The sequence below is a fragment of the Heptranchias perlo genome, chromosome 8 (genome assembly GCF_035084215.1).
Source record: "Heptranchias perlo isolate sHepPer1 chromosome 8, sHepPer1.hap1, whole genome shotgun sequence".
NCBI classification, from domain to species: domain Eukaryota; kingdom Metazoa; phylum Chordata; class Chondrichthyes; order Hexanchiformes; family Hexanchidae; genus Heptranchias; species Heptranchias perlo.
The window spans coordinates 22,500,173-22,519,023 of record NC_090332.1 but is presented as its reverse complement, the minus strand read 5'-3'; the positions used below and the strand labels follow the sequence as shown (position 1 = coordinate 22,519,023).

Sequence of the window (18,851 nt, the reverse complement as noted above, 5' to 3'; positions counted from 1 at the left end):
AACAAAGACTTACCTGCAGACGTCCTCTCCCTGTCTGGCCTCCCGGCCAACTGAGACTAGCCTGTCAATCAGCCGACAAAAAAAAATAAAATCGTCCTTACGTCAAAATCGTAAGGACGTCCAGGAAGCCCGTGCTAATGGGTTTCCCGACCTCAAATTGACCTCGCGCCCCCTTCCCAGCTCTGTTTGAAAATTGAGCCCATGGTTCCCAAAGCTGTCCACCAGTGGGGTTTTCTTCACATCATGTCTGGTTCTGTTGTAGACTAATTGATCGAGATTGATTGCTAAAATTAGACAACAATTCTATTATCATTGAATCATGTAGCTGTCAGGATGGTAGAAGGCAAACTAGATGGACCTTGATCTTTTCTCATCTAGCAATTCCTATGTCTCTATGAATTCCTATGCTAGTATTCATGGCATAATTTCAAGGCTTTGAGCCCTGATTTTTGGAGAGTAAAATCAGGCGGGGTGTAAAACAGGGGTCCGACTGAAACCTGCCCCTTTCATGCTGGGCGGGTTAGGTTAGAATTGGGGGCGCTAGTGTTTCTCTTCAGCTAAAACTAATTATGCTGATTAATATTGCTTTATTTTTTCAATCAGTTAATAGTTTCATTAAAAAAAAATGTGCATCTGAGATTTGGGTAACACAGTGGGATAGCTAGCATGCTGTCCTTTCATCTTTGGGTTCTGGGTGTGAATCCACACTAGACTGCTGAGGTAAAGGTGTTCTTTCTGTTGGTTGTAAGGGTTCCATGTGCATTAAGTTTCAAGCAATTAAGTTCACAACCCAATACTACTCACAATTAGCAGTTTTGTAAGTATGGCTGGTATGGAAAAACTCACACTGAAGCAGTGGGGGAGGGATGCTGTATTGAGGTTGCCGGTCATGCAAACGCCTTTGGCAAAATAGAAGGAACTGTATCGTTCCTGTGCTGTACCTGACCTTGGAAACCTTGTGGTTCATTGGTTCCAGAAGTGGAAACATGTTCCCTTTCCCCATACCAATATTTCTCATTTTAAGGAACACAATCATTCACTTTCCCTTTTTATTTTTGTTTTCTCTTTCATCCCCCACCACTTTCGTAGGCCAGTCCATGACACAAATCACTTACTAAATGTGAAGGCAACCTATTGCCAGTCTCTGGTCTCCACAAATGCCCCTCCCTGTTACAGAGCAGAATAATAGTGGCATGGTTAATTTGCTTTCAAATGTTTACTCTCTTTTCACTTGGCAGCCTGACCAAGATTGGAAACTTGTGCATTGTAGACCACCTTCAACTGAAAAACCGGGATATAGGAGACTTGGATTTGAACCTGGGCATCATACCCTGTCACAATGCATTTTCAGGACCAGGGAAATGAGGAGATATATGGTGTCGGAGTGCAGATAAAGAATCTGCTAGGGGAGAAGATTCTATTGAGGTGGGGGGAAAAAGAGACATTCCATTGAGTGGCGGGGTGAGAAATAGAGGAGAGAAACCCTGCTGAGTGGGGGTATGTCTTGCTTTGCTGAGAGGAAAGGATTTAATGGGTCCGTATTAGAGAGAATGCATCCATCATCAGCAACACCATGGGAAATCCATCAGTGGTGTTTAAAATGTATTAATACTTCAACATACTTTTTGACTGAGTTATGAGTTTATGATCATAAGACAGATACAGATGAGGAAGGCCGTTCAGCCTTCCATGCTTGCCCATCCTGAAAACCTCTACAATCTTTCCATCACAGCATCCAACTGTTTCTAAAAACGATTCCAGGGCTTTTACCACCATTACCCCACTTGGACATGCATTTCATGTGTTGATCACTCTTTGTGTAAAGGACGTCCTAATTTCAGTCCTAAATTTTCTTTTAATCAATTTGAACCTGTCCTACTGTTATGGTTCCATTAAGTGTTCTGGATTTACTATCATATACTTCCACGATGTCCCCTCCCAGTCACCTCCTTTGAAACTTAAAATGTCCAAATTTCTCCGGTCTTGTTTGTAACTTAATCGTCTTGCACTGAGGAGCAGTCTTGTGACTCTTCTCTGCACTGCCTCCAGGGTTTGAGTGTCACGGTGACAAATACGGAGTGTTCAAGGTGTGGTCTGAACTGTATGTTCAGCAAGAACTCTCCAGCTTGTACTCTACAGTTTTGACTATATAATTCAGCATTCTATTTGCTTTGTTGATTTATGCTCTGCAGTCACTCAATATGTTAAATGCTGAAATGGATGCTACTCAATGCAGTAAACATTGACCCAACTGAAGCGTCCAAAGGGAAGCTAGATTGATTACTCATCTGCAGAAGGTACAAGAATCTGAGTGTAGTAGGAAAAAGTAAAAAAAATGGCCTGAATCTGGACTTGGTTAATGGAGTAAGCTGGATAGGCTAAATGGATTTTTCTCCTTTTCGTATTCTTATGCTCTTACATCACTGCTTTCATAACATACACACTGAGGTGAACTTTTTCATAGTCTAGTTGAATGAGATGCACATAAGCAACTTTACCCCTCCCTGCTTTACAGAAGTTCTTTCCTTCCCAAGTCAGATCTGGTGGCGATATGAAATTCACCATGCAGGAAATACATAGTTCAAATCACAGTGCTAGCATTCCACAGTACAACATTGATCTGCTATGTTACTGGGCTGCCCTGATAGTCCCTCTTAAATATATGTCGAAGATTGGCTTGCAGTCCACGGGATGTCATACATTGGATTTGTGTGTGTATTAATTAGTAATTCCTACATTTCACTAATGAATATTAGTGAAATGTAGGAATTAAATAATATTCCATCTAATGATAGGCCATAGGGAATTCTCACGGTAGCTGTGCTGCACATAATTTGTTATTGGTAGAACTTGATTCAACCAATCAGAAATTACACTACAGAAACTGATCACAAATAGTGAACCAATCAGAGAGCTCCTTCATATGTCTTCAGGATGATATGATGTGGAGATGCCGGTGATGGACTGGGGTTGACAATTGTAAACAATTTTACAACACCAAGTTATAGTCCAGCAATTTTATTTTAAATTCACAAGCTTTCGGAGGCTACCTCCTTCCTCAGGTGAACGATGTGGAAACGATTGATCCTGAACGATTGTTCAGGATGATAGGTAGATCAATGGATCGATAGAGCAAGCAAGCGATCAATCAATAAATAGATTCCTCTCCTCGCTCAAAGAAATCTTCTTCCTCTTAGTCACCATCCAACGCCACACAACATTTTCCTGCCAAATGGGTTGGAAGGCAACCTGGTGTCAGTTCTCTGCCAGAGCCATTTTGGAAATGGCATTAGGTATTCAAGAGTATCCTTTCTTCCCTATAGAGAAGTTACATTGATTCCTGTAAACAGAGCCGCTTAAATGATAAACTTCTGCAGGGAATTGTGTGCCTAAACCTGCGTACTGACCTGCCAATGCACCAATCAGCCGCACCACTGGCAATGCCACCTTTAATGTGAATTGTCACTCACTGCCCCCATTTTGTTAACACAAGGATTTTCATTTTCTCATCACTTCTCTGACACAAGTGTTTACACAACTCACTCTGAATGAGCGACGTGAGCAAAATCTTGCAGAGCTGCAGTTGTAGTTCAAAAGGCGACTAACTTATTTCATAATGATAAATTGCAAAATAACTCAAATCTTGACTATTTTTTAACGGAAAAAGGCATCCCACCCTGTTGTGAAATCCGTTGACTGTCACTTTCAAGTTGAAAGTGTTGATGGACGGATTTCACTATACAGATATAAAAAATACACACACATATATACGCACCCACATAGATATATATAACTGCGCCAGCAATGCAGACAACCCAGGTAGCTATTATCAAAGGCGTCTGTAATTGTTATCAGCAATGTTATAAAGTTCAGTCCTAGGTCATGTCCCCTGAATGCCTCAATGTTATTTTAAACTTTCAGTACAAAACTTATCAGACTCATTTGTGACAGAACATGTTGCTGGGAAACAGTTTTTTTTCTTTTTTGATGTTTATACATAACTTTTCCACGTACAGAACGATAAGATCTGAGAAAAAAAAATCATTTCACAATGCAGGTCTCCTAAATGGAACGCAGGAATGAAATTCTCCGCCCATTGTGCTAGGACACTGCGAGCAAAATGTTTGGAAAAAGAAGGAACATCATTAGTGTTCAGCTGTAATCAGAGTCCATATCAGGGAACGTGCATAATGCTGAAAGATTTAGGAAAGAAAATGTTTGCTTTAAAATAATTGTTATTTTCTGCAACATACAATTACATTGCTGTCATCCTCTTATCTATTACTTATCATATGGCTGTGTTACTGGAGTTACCCAGCTCCACAAATGTTCATTTTCAGTCAGGGAAGTCTCACTGTGTTCAACTGCTTCCACCAAATATGGACAACATATTGCTTCAATTATGAACAACTGCAGGCTAAAGCCATGCACATCATTTGGAGCACTAATGAAATGGGACTGCAACTTTTAATAGATCCCAAATGGGGTAAAGTATCATTAGTGAGGCACAGATTATTTAATAATGAACGACCACCTGTACTCTACTGGCAGTCAATCAAAAGGAACAGGCACAGTCCAGTATAATTAGTCCCTTATGATTCAGTGTCAGCTTCTGCTACTATTTGATGCGCTACATTGTTTTATGGTCATTTGGAGTTTTCAAAAATCACCTATAAGGGGACTCAAGTTCCCAATTTCTGAAGATGAGGATGATTTGTTGACATCTCCACTTGTTTTATTAGGGACTCCTCAGTTAGGCTTGACTGTCTCAGTCTAGTTCGAATATTCAGTGATCACTTCCCTCAGAGGCTTGGTGGTAAATGAATAGTTTCAGTAAAGTACTCTGCTTTACAGAACAGGGTCCCTTGGTTTGATGAGTTAGCTGATCATTTTAATTTAATTCCCCTTCCATGAGTTCTACACGTGTGGTGTAAGAATCAGTTCTCTTGGTCTGCTGCTGGCACAATGTGCTCTAAATACCAGCACACTGAGTCCAGCCACTGGAACACCGCGCAGGGAAGTGTGCTGAGAAAGGCAATATTGGAAAGTCTATCCAAAGAGGATATGTGATGACTGGATGACTTGAGAGTGCTAGATTCATGAACATACTTGCATTTCTATAGAGCCTTTCAAAATGCTTTATGAATTACTTTGGAATGCATTTGTTATGTAGGTAAATGCATCCACAACATCGCATAAATATCTATGAAAAGAATGACCGGTTCATCTGTTTTTAGGTGGTAGTGGTTGAAAGAAGATTGTTGGCTGGGATACCTGTAGAACTCCCTGTTATGGTTTGAGTACCTTCAAACATGGTGGAGATATTTATTATCACACTGCTGGATACAACACATTGGGGGTAATTACCCCATTCTGTCTGGAACACTTGCATCAGGTTTTCAATTGAAAAAAATACTTTACATGATATCCTTTCCCAATTTTCCCCTCTCTTCTCTTGATGTCAATGATTTGGTTCCACTGGCACTGGCTGCCCTCTGGCACTTTGTCCAAATGGTCATTTATCATGTGTGAGCCTAGCCATTGAGTTTTGAAAGGCTATTCAGCTGTGGAGATCAACACAACCAAGCCTGTTTCTGTTCTTCCCCAATATCCATGCATATGGACCCTTCACCAGGATAATCATCAGAAGTGGGAATGCTGGCTAATTTTTCTCATTCTTGGACAAGGACACTGAGGCCATTGTAGCACCCCTACTGTAATACAACTCACTGAAGACTGTGAATCAAGCCTGGACCTTGCTGGTTTAAATGGCTCAGTATCACACCATACGGTGAGCAATGAGCCTGAAATATACTTTTTTACTTCCAGTGAGGACTGCTACTCTCTCATACAGATGTGAGAAAATCTGTGAAACTTTTCAGTGATGTGCCATCTTCACTAGTGAGAGGCATGATTAGGGAAACCAACAGAAAGAAACGCCAGGGCACGTGAGACACCCACATGAGAAATGAAGGAGACTAGACTTGTTTAGAGATGCTTAAAAAAAGTGTACCTTTGCTTCTTGTAAAAGTTCTTCATAGCTGCTGAGTCTCACGCATTGGCAGCCCTTGTCACGCTTTCACACAAGCAATCAAAAATCTCAATACCAATCTCTGGAATGAAAAATGTGTTTCAAAAAATGCCCAGTAGGAGACAGATAAGAAACATCCATGTCCTACTATGTTGATTGAGACTGGCCATTGTTTAACATCAAAAAAAATTGTTGTTTTACAGCAGCTGTTTTTGTGGAAAGTGGTGAGAGCTGTCAAATTTTTTATTTTGGTAAATTGATTTTATTAGCGTGAATGTTTTAAAATTCAGTCTGTTACAAAGAAATTAATTCATATCTTAGTTTAAATAATGACTGTTGATGTGGTTGGAGGGAGAGAAGTTGAGTCTGATTTGAAGCAGTTAGTCAGAATTTATTGGAGCTAAATATGTGATACGTGCAATATTGTTACTTACTGAAGAACTTATATCATAACTGTCATTGCATTCTGTTGCTCTGTCACATGACAGAACAAATGCTAACAACTTCTCGGGGAGATTAATGGAAAATAGTAGACTCCATGACCTGTGACAGACTTTACAGCATCTTAACCACTGCATATTGAAATAACAGTGGTGTTGGGGTGAGTTAGGGGCTGTAACAATCTTGGCAGCCAGAGGATATTCACAAGTCACTTGCCCTTTGCTCTTGTGGTTTATTACATCATCTAACCAACTCTATTGTGTTACAGCCTTGCAATACAACCCAACCCAATAATTGTTGTGTATTTAATCCAGGTTACAAAATAGGTTTGTATTAACAACCACAAAACTGTGATGTGTCTAAACTAACATGCAAGCAATCTATCTAAGAGTAACAGCAGTACAGATACCTATTATAATGTGAACTAAGATGTTAAAGATAAAATACAAGGTTGCAATTACACGACCAGCTAAATTTCTAGTTTAACTTCTGCAAAATCATCTTTGCACAGATAAAAAGAAATCTGATAAGCTGGCGCTTAATAAAAATGTTTTTATAGGAAGGTGACTGGTTATGGAACCGCATTTAAAGAAGTCTATAGTAAGATGGAAATTTGCACATTGGTTTGATAAATTCCTCCCTCCATCCAACGGGTAGTGTTGACAGAGAAGCTGGTAGAAATCATCAAAAACAAATCAAAGTGCCAGTGGATGAAGGTAACAGCAGACATGCATCTGTCATTGTAAATTCAAAGTGATTCAGTTCAAAGAAATTTTATTTAGGTGCAAATCAGGTTTTTGTTAATTCACTCTTTATGTGCTCGAGTTTAGATTAGACACAATAGGGTGGACTTTCTGATTGAGGGAAACAAATCATAAAAAATAATTATGACAGATTTCTATCTATATAGCATGCCATCCAACTTTCAGGTCAGGCTTTTTTACTGCCATCAGAAATGCCTGTTAGTTTGTTGTTATTTATAATAAACTTATCCCCCAATGATTTTATTTAGAGGTCCACAAAATTTCTGATGAATACACCAGTTTAGCAGTCAGTCATATACACACCCATAGAAAAAAGGGTGTCCAGGGCCATTAAGGTCTACATTTAAAGATCCCTATGGTAATATTTGCAGCAGCATTTAGTGGTTATGCCTGAACCTTTTTCTTGCTCTCTTTTTGTTTCTTTTTATTTCCACTTAGCTCATTGTTGCCAATCACTAGCTTTTTGAGCGAGAGATACGCATTTTATACTACTCACGTGGTGCCCCTAATGCTCACTGATCCCTGGGCATTTTAACTTGCCTTGCAATGCCTTGCATCTCATCTCTTCTGCAATGTGCAATGTTTCAGCACAAATGCAAAAGTGATAGGGTGCAACACATTGTGGTGTGGGTTTGTTGGTCCCCAAAACTTTGGTAGCTTTTCTTAGTTTAACAAGCACCAACTTCTGCCCAACCTTTCCTCTCTGCTCATTCTTCTGATCCATGTATACATCGTTCACTGAGGTCAGTACAAGAGCGGGAGAAGGGATTTTTAGAATTACTTGCCAGTTTGATAAGTGGCGCTTTCTTTTTGCAGGTCGCCTAAATTAAATTTTCATTCACTGAAAACTGTAGCAAAGTTCAAACAGAGGGTGGAACTAGTTCTGTCACTTGAAGTGTTCCTTGAGATATTAGCAAGCACCAAAGTGCCTATATATCCAGTTTTAAAGATTCCTGGTTTCATTATATTTGAAGCATTTAATTTGCCCAGGATTGCATAGGATGATGAAAAGCACTTGTCAAACAGTATTTGCAGTTAAATTTTTAACTCTATGGACACCCAAGATACACTTAAATTTTCTTTGCTCCCTTTGGAAGTCAAGGTACCAACTTTCACATTGGAAAATATAATCACTTAACTTCAAGCAAAACACATCCAATGAACTTGCACACAATCACAATGAGGAACTGTTGGAACTGCCCAATATAATGCACTGTGTAATCCTTAATGCATGGCTGAATGATGTAAAATTAACACTTTAAGAGGAATGTCAACTCAGTGAGGGTCACTTTATGTCCCATGCAAGTGCTGCAGTCATATTTCCTCAACAAGAGTCAAGTGTGATATTTGTTTACAAAATGACACAAATATATTACCTAACATCGTTTTACCACCGACGGTCCCTTCTTAATTAAATTACATTAATGGGACCGATTTTCATCAGGGTCATTTCAGGCTGGAGCTGTAGGCATATGCAATATAAATTGGACTGCAGTGCATTACTATATAAAGCAGGTCTCAAACGTGCTGATTGCCAGGGCTGATGAATTCATCTCATTCCCCATGGACTGCAGAAAACAACATGATTGGGCTGTGGGTTTAGCAGCCATTGAAGGATTCCCACAATTGTACACATGTGGCCATCAGGGCTCCTGCCAACAAGCCCAGTGCCTTCGTGAACCGTAGGCGGTTTCACTCCCTTAATGTCCAGCTGATATGACCACCCGCAGTGGTTCATGCAGGTGTGTGCCCCCTTTCCAGGCGGCGCTCATGATGCCGACATCTTACGGCACTCCAGCATTCCCCGTCTTTGATGAGGAGCAACATGTCACAGGCTGGCTGCTAGGAAATGAGGGATATCCCCTCCAGATGACCCCTTAGTTGATGACCCCACAAATGCCTGCGGAGATCAGATATGAAAATAGATATGGTTCAATCAGAGCAGTCACCTACCAAGCCCTGGAAGATGGGGGTCTTTAAACAATGATGCCGCTGCCTGGCTGCCTGGACCTGTTTTGGGGGGGGGGTGCCTGCATTACAGCCCTGAGAGAGTCCCGAGGCTCATGGTAGTGCGCTGCCTCCTGCGTAACTTTGCCATGCAACGGGGAGAGCCACTGTTGCTTACAGATGAGGAGGAGGAAACAGATGAATGGGAGGATGCAATTGCAGTGGGCGATCTCCAAAATCAGCCTGCAACCAAAGCTGTATACCAGCAATTCAGTGAACATGGCTGCTCCTAAATGACTCTTTCCCCCCATCCCCACCACACCCTCCCCATTTCCTGCCCAGAATACCATTTGAACCAATCCATCCACCCTCCAATAAAGATCTTCCATCCCTCTGACCATCATTCATATACCTACCTAGCTTTGCCGTGTTCACTTCTCCTATTGAAACACTCTGCAGAGCGTATCAGAAAAACTAAGGGCCTTACACTTTAATCGTGTTCACAAATGCCAAAATAAATAATAATCATCCAGGCGTCAGTCCAAAGTGCTTTTTTACATCTCATCTCATATCCTGCTCCTTCGATGAGATGCTCCCCCAGTGGCTTGAACATGGAAGGTGAAAGGCTGCTGAGAAAGTGAGATATAAGATCCACTTGGGTGAGATATAGGAGGGCTACTGGTGCTCTTAGAACTGTACAGCAGTGTAAATCAGCACTTTTAGAAATGGGAAAAAGAACTGTGTGTTCAGAAAATTAGTAATTTGGTCTGATTCAAGAAATTAGCAACAGAATTACATAATACATCGAGTGTATCCTAAACAGCTTATATAATACATAATTACCATCATCTTTCACCTCCCAATACACACTAAAATACTGTACAAAGAGACCTTAGGGGTCTGTGTCAGAGTGGAGAGGTTGTGAAACACTCCAGTGAAGCGCCTTGGGACATTTTACTACGTTAACGGCCCTATAGAAATGCAAGTTGTTGTTGTTGTGGCTTTGCATGCCTGCTCACTTGTAGCCTTAACTCATCTCCAAACCAGCTTGGGGTATGTGATAAAGAAAACAGTCCAACTCCTGTATGTTTGCATTAACAGTCCGTGTATCAAAACAGAGCATTAACTTAAGTTGTTGAGTGGACATTTAAGGGTATTTTGACTTTAAATCGCTTTAAAGGGAACATTACTGTAGAATATGGGCTTTCAATATAATGATTGGTATTCTAAAAAAAAATTTAAAATAAATCCTCCAAGTGGATCAGAGATTTTCCAAAGTTCCATATCAGAACTCCCCATGACAGCCTGGAGATTTTCCACTATCCTCAGTAAACGGCTCTTCTAAGATTGCTTTAGATCAGTATCTGAATAGTCCTGTATGGGAGAAGTTGAAGCTGGTAGAATTCAGTAATAATGTCCTGTACAGTGCAGTGGGGGTATGAGAGCAGATTAAAAATAAGATTATCTTCTATCAGGTACGGGTTTTATTAATTTTCTCTCATCAATTTTCACCTCCTTCCTTGGCTCCGAAAGACGTTAACTCCTTGCCGGGGTTCGGTTCCACGGGTGCCCTCTAGTCCTTTGCCTGAGTGCTCGCTATTCATGTGTGAGCTTGACAGTAAGTCATGGCAGGCTAGTAGACTGCAGAGGCATCACAACTGAGCCCAATCCTGTCCTCACTCAAAACTCACACACGGTGGATATAGAGATAGTGATCATGAGCAAAAACCTTGAAATGACTTCCCCCTCCTTAACCCAGGGGCACTGAGGGCAATTGTAGCATTCCCACTGCTACCTTGGCTGAGATCAGCTAATTCAGCATAGACCCAGTATCAAACCCAGGATCTTCCTGAGCTGTATAGCTCATGTACTCACGGGATAAACTGGCTGAGCCATTGAGAAGTCAGAGTTATTCTTATGATTTTATTGCACAATACCTATCTTTACATTGAAAATACTCCTCACACAATAATGTCACGTTGAGTTTTTCAGAATACAAGTGTATTTCCATCTGTACATACTGTGGTAGATAAAATGTTGGTCTGGAAACATACCTTTGTCTGGAAGCAGCAGAACAGTTGGGTCAGGTAGGGGTGCTTTCTTGCTAATGCCAGTATCCTCTTCTCTGTCATTGTGCAGTCCACGTCATCGTCTTGGAGTATGACATCTTTCTTTAGCACCTTCACAGCATAGACCTCATCTGAACCTTTTAGCTCAGCCAACATGACCTACAATTTATAAATGAGAACAATAATATTTGTACTCTATTACAAGCACTGGATCCAGAGATGTAGAATCCTGAAATCAAGAGTCCATTCACACCGCCATGACTAATTTTCAAAAATACAATATTGGATTGAAGAAGGAAGTAGATGCAGTAATGATGTTCTACCCTAGATGTCTATAGCATGTTTCACAAACATTGAAGTCAATGGATAGTAAAATCGGGTGGGGTATAAAATGGGTAGCTGATCCGATCCTGTCAGTTTCTTGCTGGACTAGGTTAAAATTTCTCCCATAGTGTAATACAGACCTGTCAAGTCTCATTTATTAAAACTAAACAGGACTCTATGGGTTGAAATTCATTTCAGCCTGTTTCCTGGGAGCGCACGCCAAAATCCATAGGCATGAGGCTCACCTGAAATTGGGTCTTGTCAGCAAATTGCCACTAGCTGCGAATGCTAATCGGACGTCCAGAGGCAGCTCATTGGTTTCACAAGGGCGAAGTTGGGCCGGCTGCCTCCTTGGTAGTGGCCCTCAGGTAGCTCCTGGGCAGGGGTGGGGAGGTGATCAGGAGGGGGATGAGCAATCGAAAGCGGGGGGCGATCGAGAGGAGGAGGAGGCAATCAGGAGGCAGCATCGCGCTGGCCGGCAACTGCTCATCCAGGCTCTACATTCAGATGGAGTTCAGTGTGAATTCTGACAAAGTGTAAACATCTAAAATGTTAACTTTCCATAGATGCTGTCTGACCTGCTGAGTGTTTCCAGCATTTTCTGTTTTTATTAAGAAAAGATAATGGCTGTCTTACAGAGGACATTATACTTGTTTCGTATTTTATTTATTAAGTAACACAGGTCTGAATTACTGATTCAGAATTCTACGTTTTAAAATTTTATGTCAAAATAATTATTATGGGTTGCAGTATGTCTCTAATCTCACAACCAAAAAGCAATTACTGGTGTTCCCAATGGATAGGTGCCTAAAGCATTCCCCACTGGCTGTGATGACTCTACCTCTGATACACAGGAAAGAATGGATAAAGCACAGGAATAATTGTGCAACGCTCACTATTTGGTTACAGTTCCTATTGGTATTCATGTACCGTTGAACTGAATGTTTAAACTTTTGAGATCCCAGATGGGCACCCAGAAGTGTGATCTGCACTCCCAAACTGACAGACTCACTGCATAATTTACTCCAGCGGTTCACTTCTGATTCTGAGCCCTGGTTGGCTCAGCAGCCTGCTGGCATGTAATACAATTTATGATATATCTTAATAAGTAGCAGGATAACAGAACCAAGGCTTTAGCAAACTGCAGCATTTCCACCACAGTTCTTATTGGTACAGTGTAACTGTCCCCCTACTCCTCGGCTGAAGACATTGGCTTGTGCTGGGCTGAGAGTCCAGAGGTGACAGCAGCCATTCTTCATGCATGACCTATAACAGCAGTTTATATTGTGAGGTCTCCTTGCTCGAGGCACTAATTTACATTCCATAACATATGTTTGATATTTTGCTGGGATCTTGTATTACGCAAAATAAATGCTTTATTTGCCTACAGAACAATGTTCAAAGTAATTCATTGCACTAGTTAATTGCCCTTGGTGTTACGCACAGTCAGTTAATGAATACAAATTATTTATAAAGAAGATGGCAGCGGAATTGGAAATGGTAAAGAAAATCAGGAGGGGTATAAAACGAGCCATCAATTCGCTAGCACCCATTTTTCGATCGGCGCTGAAAGTCAAAATTACCCCCTCTATTGGCCAGAGCCTGCGACGACATTGTGAAAGTTGACATAGGAAAATTGAATGGGAAATATTGACATAGCAATTTATAATGGCATGCCCAAAAATTGTGACAACAGGAAGTAAGGTTTGTGGACAGGAAATGTGCACCCTACACAAGGTTTTTAATATACTTATGACTTATACTGGGATATGGTTTCAGCAACCTCTGCAGTACTTCACCTAGTCACCATTCTTCATGTGTGACCCTAGACAATCAGTCTTAATGATGTTCACCAGACATCTGCAAACATGTATTTTACAGGGTCACTGTTCAGGATCAGGAATTCTGTTAATTTCCCTCTCCATAGCACAAGGACGTTGAGGTGAATTGTATTGACTCAACTACTGTCCTGGGGTTGAAATTTATTAACTCATCATAGACCTGGGCTCTTCCAGGTCTGTATGGCTCTGTACCACTCTATGCACTGCCATCTGGGAAACCATGCACTTAAAGGGGTATGAATGGTGAGGGCCCCTCTTTTAGGTCAGTGATAGAATCAATCTAACATAAAGTGTCATATTTCCAATTATAAATAGATCATTCATATATATATATATATAGACTTTGCTGCTTTCACCTCAAAGAAAATAAGGGTGAGAGGAATCACAGAGGGGCAATTACACAAGTGGAATAATAAGCATTCATAATGTAGAACATCTCCCTGGTAAGTATGGTGTTGAAACAGATACTGTACACCAATTCTGAAACATACTACCTCTGTACTGTGGGGCACTCACCTTGCCAAAGCTGCCTTTCCCTAATACTTTAATGAAGGAGAAATCTTCTAAGCTATAATGCCTGATCTGGAATTGTTTCAACTCTCCATTTTCACCATTTTCACCAGGTGTCAGCACTTGTTTATCTGCTCCAGCTCCTTTGTGTTCATCTCCTCTATTATCAAATGAAAGAGCTTTTCTAATGTTGTTTTCAAGTTCTTTTAGTTCTGGGGAAAAAAATTTAACCATTGACATAGGATTTAACTTGTATTCATTTATTTTATAGAAATAAATTTTACTTATTACTATAGTCCAGCTTTTTACACTTTGTTTCTCCCCATACTTGCTCTCTACCCATTCCATCCCTCCCCCCACCACCAAACCACGCACCCACACCACTCTCTATCTGAGAGAAAAGACAGAACTTGCATTTATATAGCGCCTTTTACGTCCTCAGGATGTTCTAAAGTTCTTCACAGCCCAATGAAGTGCTTTTGAAATGATGCAGGAAAGGAACCTGCTGCCACCCTCCTGCCAATGCCACCTGCAACCGGCTGTGAGGAGATGAGCATGACTGGTGGGGGTAGATTTTGACTCATAGAATTTTACAATACAGAGGAAGGCCATTTGGCCCATAAGGCCTGTGATGGACCTCAGAAAGAGCTATCCACATAGTCCCTTTCCCCTGCCTTTTCCCATACCCTTTCAACCATTTCATTTTCAAATATTTATCCACTTCCCTTCTAAAAGCTATTACGGATTCTGCTTCCGCCACCCTCTGTAAAAAAGTTTGGCTAATCACTCCCTTTATTCTTTTGCTGATGATCTTAAAATTATGCTCTCTTGTTATTGGCTCACAGGCCAATGGAAACAGTTTTTCCCCATTTACCTTATTAAAAGTCATAATTTTGAACCCCTTTATCAGATCTCCTCTTAACCTTCCCTGTTCTAGTGTAAAGAGGTCCAGTTTCTCTAATCTCTCCTCTATTCGATGTATCTCACTTTTTGCTTCGCGCCTCTCCCGAAAACTGATATCTTAGCTCAGGTACGTGCCATGTGGATTAGTGCAGCTGTGAGCTTGCATCCTACTTTGCAGCAGAGCACATTCGTACACAACTGTGAAGTGGCACAGACAGATGCCAGCTCCATTCTTTCTGCTTCATCGTCGCTGGGTCAAAGTCCTGCAACTCCCTACCTAACAGCATTGTGTAAGTACCTTCACCACACGGACTGCAGAGGTTCAAGAAGGCAGCTCACCGCCACCTTCTCATGGGCAACTATGCAAGGGCATAAATGCCGGCCTTGCCAGCGACGCCCACATCCCAAGAATGAATATTAAAAAAGGACATGTTGACCGTCTTTGAAAAAGACACTGTATTTTTTGTTTCCCCCTTTGCTCTTCTGACAGTATTCATTTTTGCTGGAGATGCAGGGGTGCCAGCAGCACTCTGGTACCTTAGGCAACTGGTCATTTTCATGTGTGCACCTAGAAAACTAGTATTGACACATTATTTGACAATGAGGTACATTGCATCTGAGCCCAATCTCCTCACCCAGTATGTGCACGCATGTGGAGTTCCCAGCACGGGGCCACTAGTTAATGATCCAGGAGCAGGCACCCTGCTTAATTTCTCCCCTTCCTGTCCCAGCAGCACTGTGTTAAATTGTAGCTCCTCTCCCTGCTGAAATCAGCTAACGCTGCACAAATTGGGGATTGAATACGGAAGCTTCCTGGTCTGTACAGTACCTTACCAGACAGTACATTTACTTACTGAGTTATCAGGGGAGCTCATGAAGGTGTATTGTATAAAGTTAATAAATGATCCAAACATAAACATTGACCAGAAAACCTTAAGTTTCAAACAGAAGCAGAAAATTCAGATACACCACACAGGTGACTAATTTCAGACTAGTCACAGATAGAAAGCATACTTACTTCAGAGGAACCCTTTTAAGCTCAAACAGCTGAACATGTGGCTCACAACAAGGATATTCAAGAATACGTAAGCTGCCTACCACTCAGCTGGAGGAGTTTGGTTAGTTCTCAGGTCAGCACCGGAGGGAAGATTGCTGCTATTTGCGTTTCCAATTTTGCTACAAATAGTGGACAATTGAAATCTTTCCCCACGTGGAGCGCCATCTTGAAGTGACATGTTTAGAGTCAAAGAGAGAAAAAAAAACACCTTTCGTGTTGGTTTTCCTTGAACTATGCCCCCTGCCCACTGGGCCATGGCACTGCCTGCCAATGCGTGGGTCTTTTGCACTTTGGTACCACAATCAAGTAGAAAAGGGGGGGAAAACTCTAAATCATAAATGCTAAAGAAACGAAGTGAGTTTTTAGGAATCACCTAAGATTTGTCAATTTCTTGATCTTACCCTGATCGCATGGCGATGTTGGTGCGGATTTTGATCTGTCTTCCTCAGATGGTGCTGCTCCTGGGATTGATTGCTGTGGGTCAGAACCTGTGTTCAACTAAACCAAAAAAAAAATACATATATATACATAAAAAGGACCAGAATCAGCCTACACCATGTTAGAACACAGGTGCACTTGTACTTGATAGGAAGAAGATACATTTAATTTGGATGAGATTAAGTCGCTCCAAAAATAATTATAGGATTATTTTATATACAATGACATTTGTGCTCCATATTTAACCAATTTCTTTGTATTGTTCAAATATGAAATTCAAACAAGAGTAGGCTGACTGTGTTTACACTGTTCTTGCTACTTAATTTCTGAGTGCTTAAAAGATGTACAGAAATTTGCATACCTGGTTTAAAATGGCACATGTCTTGAAATTAGGAATGCTGCATATTCGTGCATTGCATTTGTCTCCTGTTTTAACTGTGATGCTAACTAAATAGATGGCTAATTCACTTAAATTAAATGGCTTAGTGCCTCTCTTAACATAGTAACCAAAGGAATTTCATCAAAGCATTAAGTATTCATTTGCTAATATTCAAGGAATCTAATTTCAAGATGACTGTGATTTGAAACAAGCTAGTGCGCACAGATTTAATCCTTTCAATGCTGCTAATGACTATACATCGTTCCTGGATTTTTATTTTATTTTCTCTATTCTTTTTCTTCTGGTTCTGAAGAATGAAAGACTCAAGGAGGTAGAAATTGGTGATGGCCCATGGAGCGCATGGCCCAACAAGGCTTAGCTGATCTTGTCCTCGGGCCTCATTTGCTTAATTTGGGTAAGCTGCCAGTGCCAGTTGAGCTTCCACATGCAGCACGCCCATTTTGCCGGCACAAATGTCAGGCAGCTTGCCTGGAGGTAAGTCTTGGAACAGAAGTTGAAGTGGCAACTAGTTGGCGTGGGGGGGGGGGGGATGGTGATCGCTGATCCTGTGAAGTCGGGGAGCACTTCTGTTCCTCCTGGTTCCAGAGCAACACTTGTGGAAATTTTTTTTAAATCAACCTTTTGTTGCTAGTCGCTGCCTGCCCCGCTCATCACAGACCAATTTCTGTAAGGAGGCCAAAATCCGGCATTAGGCCCCCTCATTTATATATGCCAGGGACCGAACACCTGTTTTAGATGGCTGCCAGGGATGCCTGAAAAATGGCTTGACCCAACATTGGGTCTCCGAAATTGGGCCTTGTTGCACCCATTTTGCGTCCGTAAAACAGGCACAGGGAGGTCCAATTTCTACTCCAAAGGACCTTAAATTCCAGGAATCCTGTCTGTCAGCGGAAGTTTGGCGAAGCGGAGCTATTTGCTGCCGATGCTCAAATTCTGTGGACGGGGTCATTCGCGTGTTTGGAGTGGGTGGCCCATGCCTGTAAGGGCACCTGTGGTGCCTCCCCTGATGGAGGCTCAGTAATTCACAGCAACGCCCTGCCACTCTGAGGGCGGAAGAGAAGCCCAGGAAGGGCCCAATGAATGATCCCCTCTGAGAGCAAGAACCTTTGACTGCTAAGGGTTTGAGGCCTTTCCTGGTGCCTCAGTGGGACTGGTGCTAGCTCTCAGTTGGTGAGAGTACCCGAGACTTTCGCAGGGCGCATTAGGCAGAATTTCCAGCGTACACAAGAACTCTTCCAGACACGCCTTCTTGACGTGGGGGGAGCAGGCAGAAGATGCCCTGAAGCCCTCTCCCTACGGAAAAATGGTTCACTTTAAAACATGGGGCCCCCAGGTTTCTGCCTTGGCCCTGACTGCAGTTACAGGCCAAAGTTCCAACAAACAGGATTAACTCAGAAAAGAATCTCTCCTGAGGATTTAGTGGCATCAGCATTAAGTCTCTACTGATTGTTTTCTGTGAACACTGCCTGTCCCAAACAACGTAGCACATTCAAGGCAATCTAGTTTGACACTGATGATACATACATTGCTTCAGAAACCTGTTGTGTCAACATAAAGAAAGACTTATCTGAATTTAATTGCTGTTTAAATGGGTTAACATGGATCACTTTGTACAGAGGGCATAGTAGGTGACTGAGCACTGAACTCCCAGCTCTACCTGACTACCCTCAGCTGGTCGTGGAGGGGTCTTTAAGTGAAAACAAGGCTTTCTGCATCAGAAGGGAGTAGGGGGAAGAGGGTCTACCTAACACACACCTTGGGTTTTCTTAATTCTGAATTCTCTCCTCTCTTCCACACAACCATTTTCACCACCAGAAGATCAATCGTGCAGCGGCATTCACAGTAGCTGTGGAGATGCACATAGTACAGACTGACCTGACCTCCTAGTAAAAGGATGTGTGTTAGGGATGAGAAACGGCTCAAACGGAAAACAGATGGGGGAGAAAGAGAAAAAGTGGCAAACAGAAAAAGACATTTCAGAGGTGCTTGGATTCTGTATCCACAGTGTAGGCAAATAAAATGATTGAAGGAATCATCCCACATTCATCAAATCCGCTCTAAACTTTATGCTTCTGTCCCGTAACTTCTCCCTGTTGCCAAACTTCCAGTTGACCTACAATGTCAGT

At 41.7% G+C, this 18,851-nt stretch overlaps 1 protein-coding gene across 2 annotated transcripts in view; it reads right to left on the bottom strand.

Annotated features, from left to right (window-relative positions):
- prkcea (protein kinase C, epsilon a) overlaps nucleotides 1-18,851 on the bottom strand; it is a 481,020-nt gene that overhangs the window by 142,155 nt on the left and 320,014 nt on the right. For both annotated transcript variants that reach the window (XM_067988786.1, XM_067988787.1), the window contains 3 exons: nucleotides 16,289-16,385; nucleotides 13,934-14,139; nucleotides 11,238-11,411 (listed from right to left, as the gene is read on the bottom strand). In XM_067988786.1, coding sequence (XP_067844887.1) covers nucleotides 11,238-11,411; nucleotides 13,934-14,139; nucleotides 16,289-16,385 — 477 coding nt within the window. The remainder of the gene's footprint in view (nucleotides 1-11,237; nucleotides 11,412-13,933; nucleotides 14,140-16,288; nucleotides 16,386-18,851) is intronic.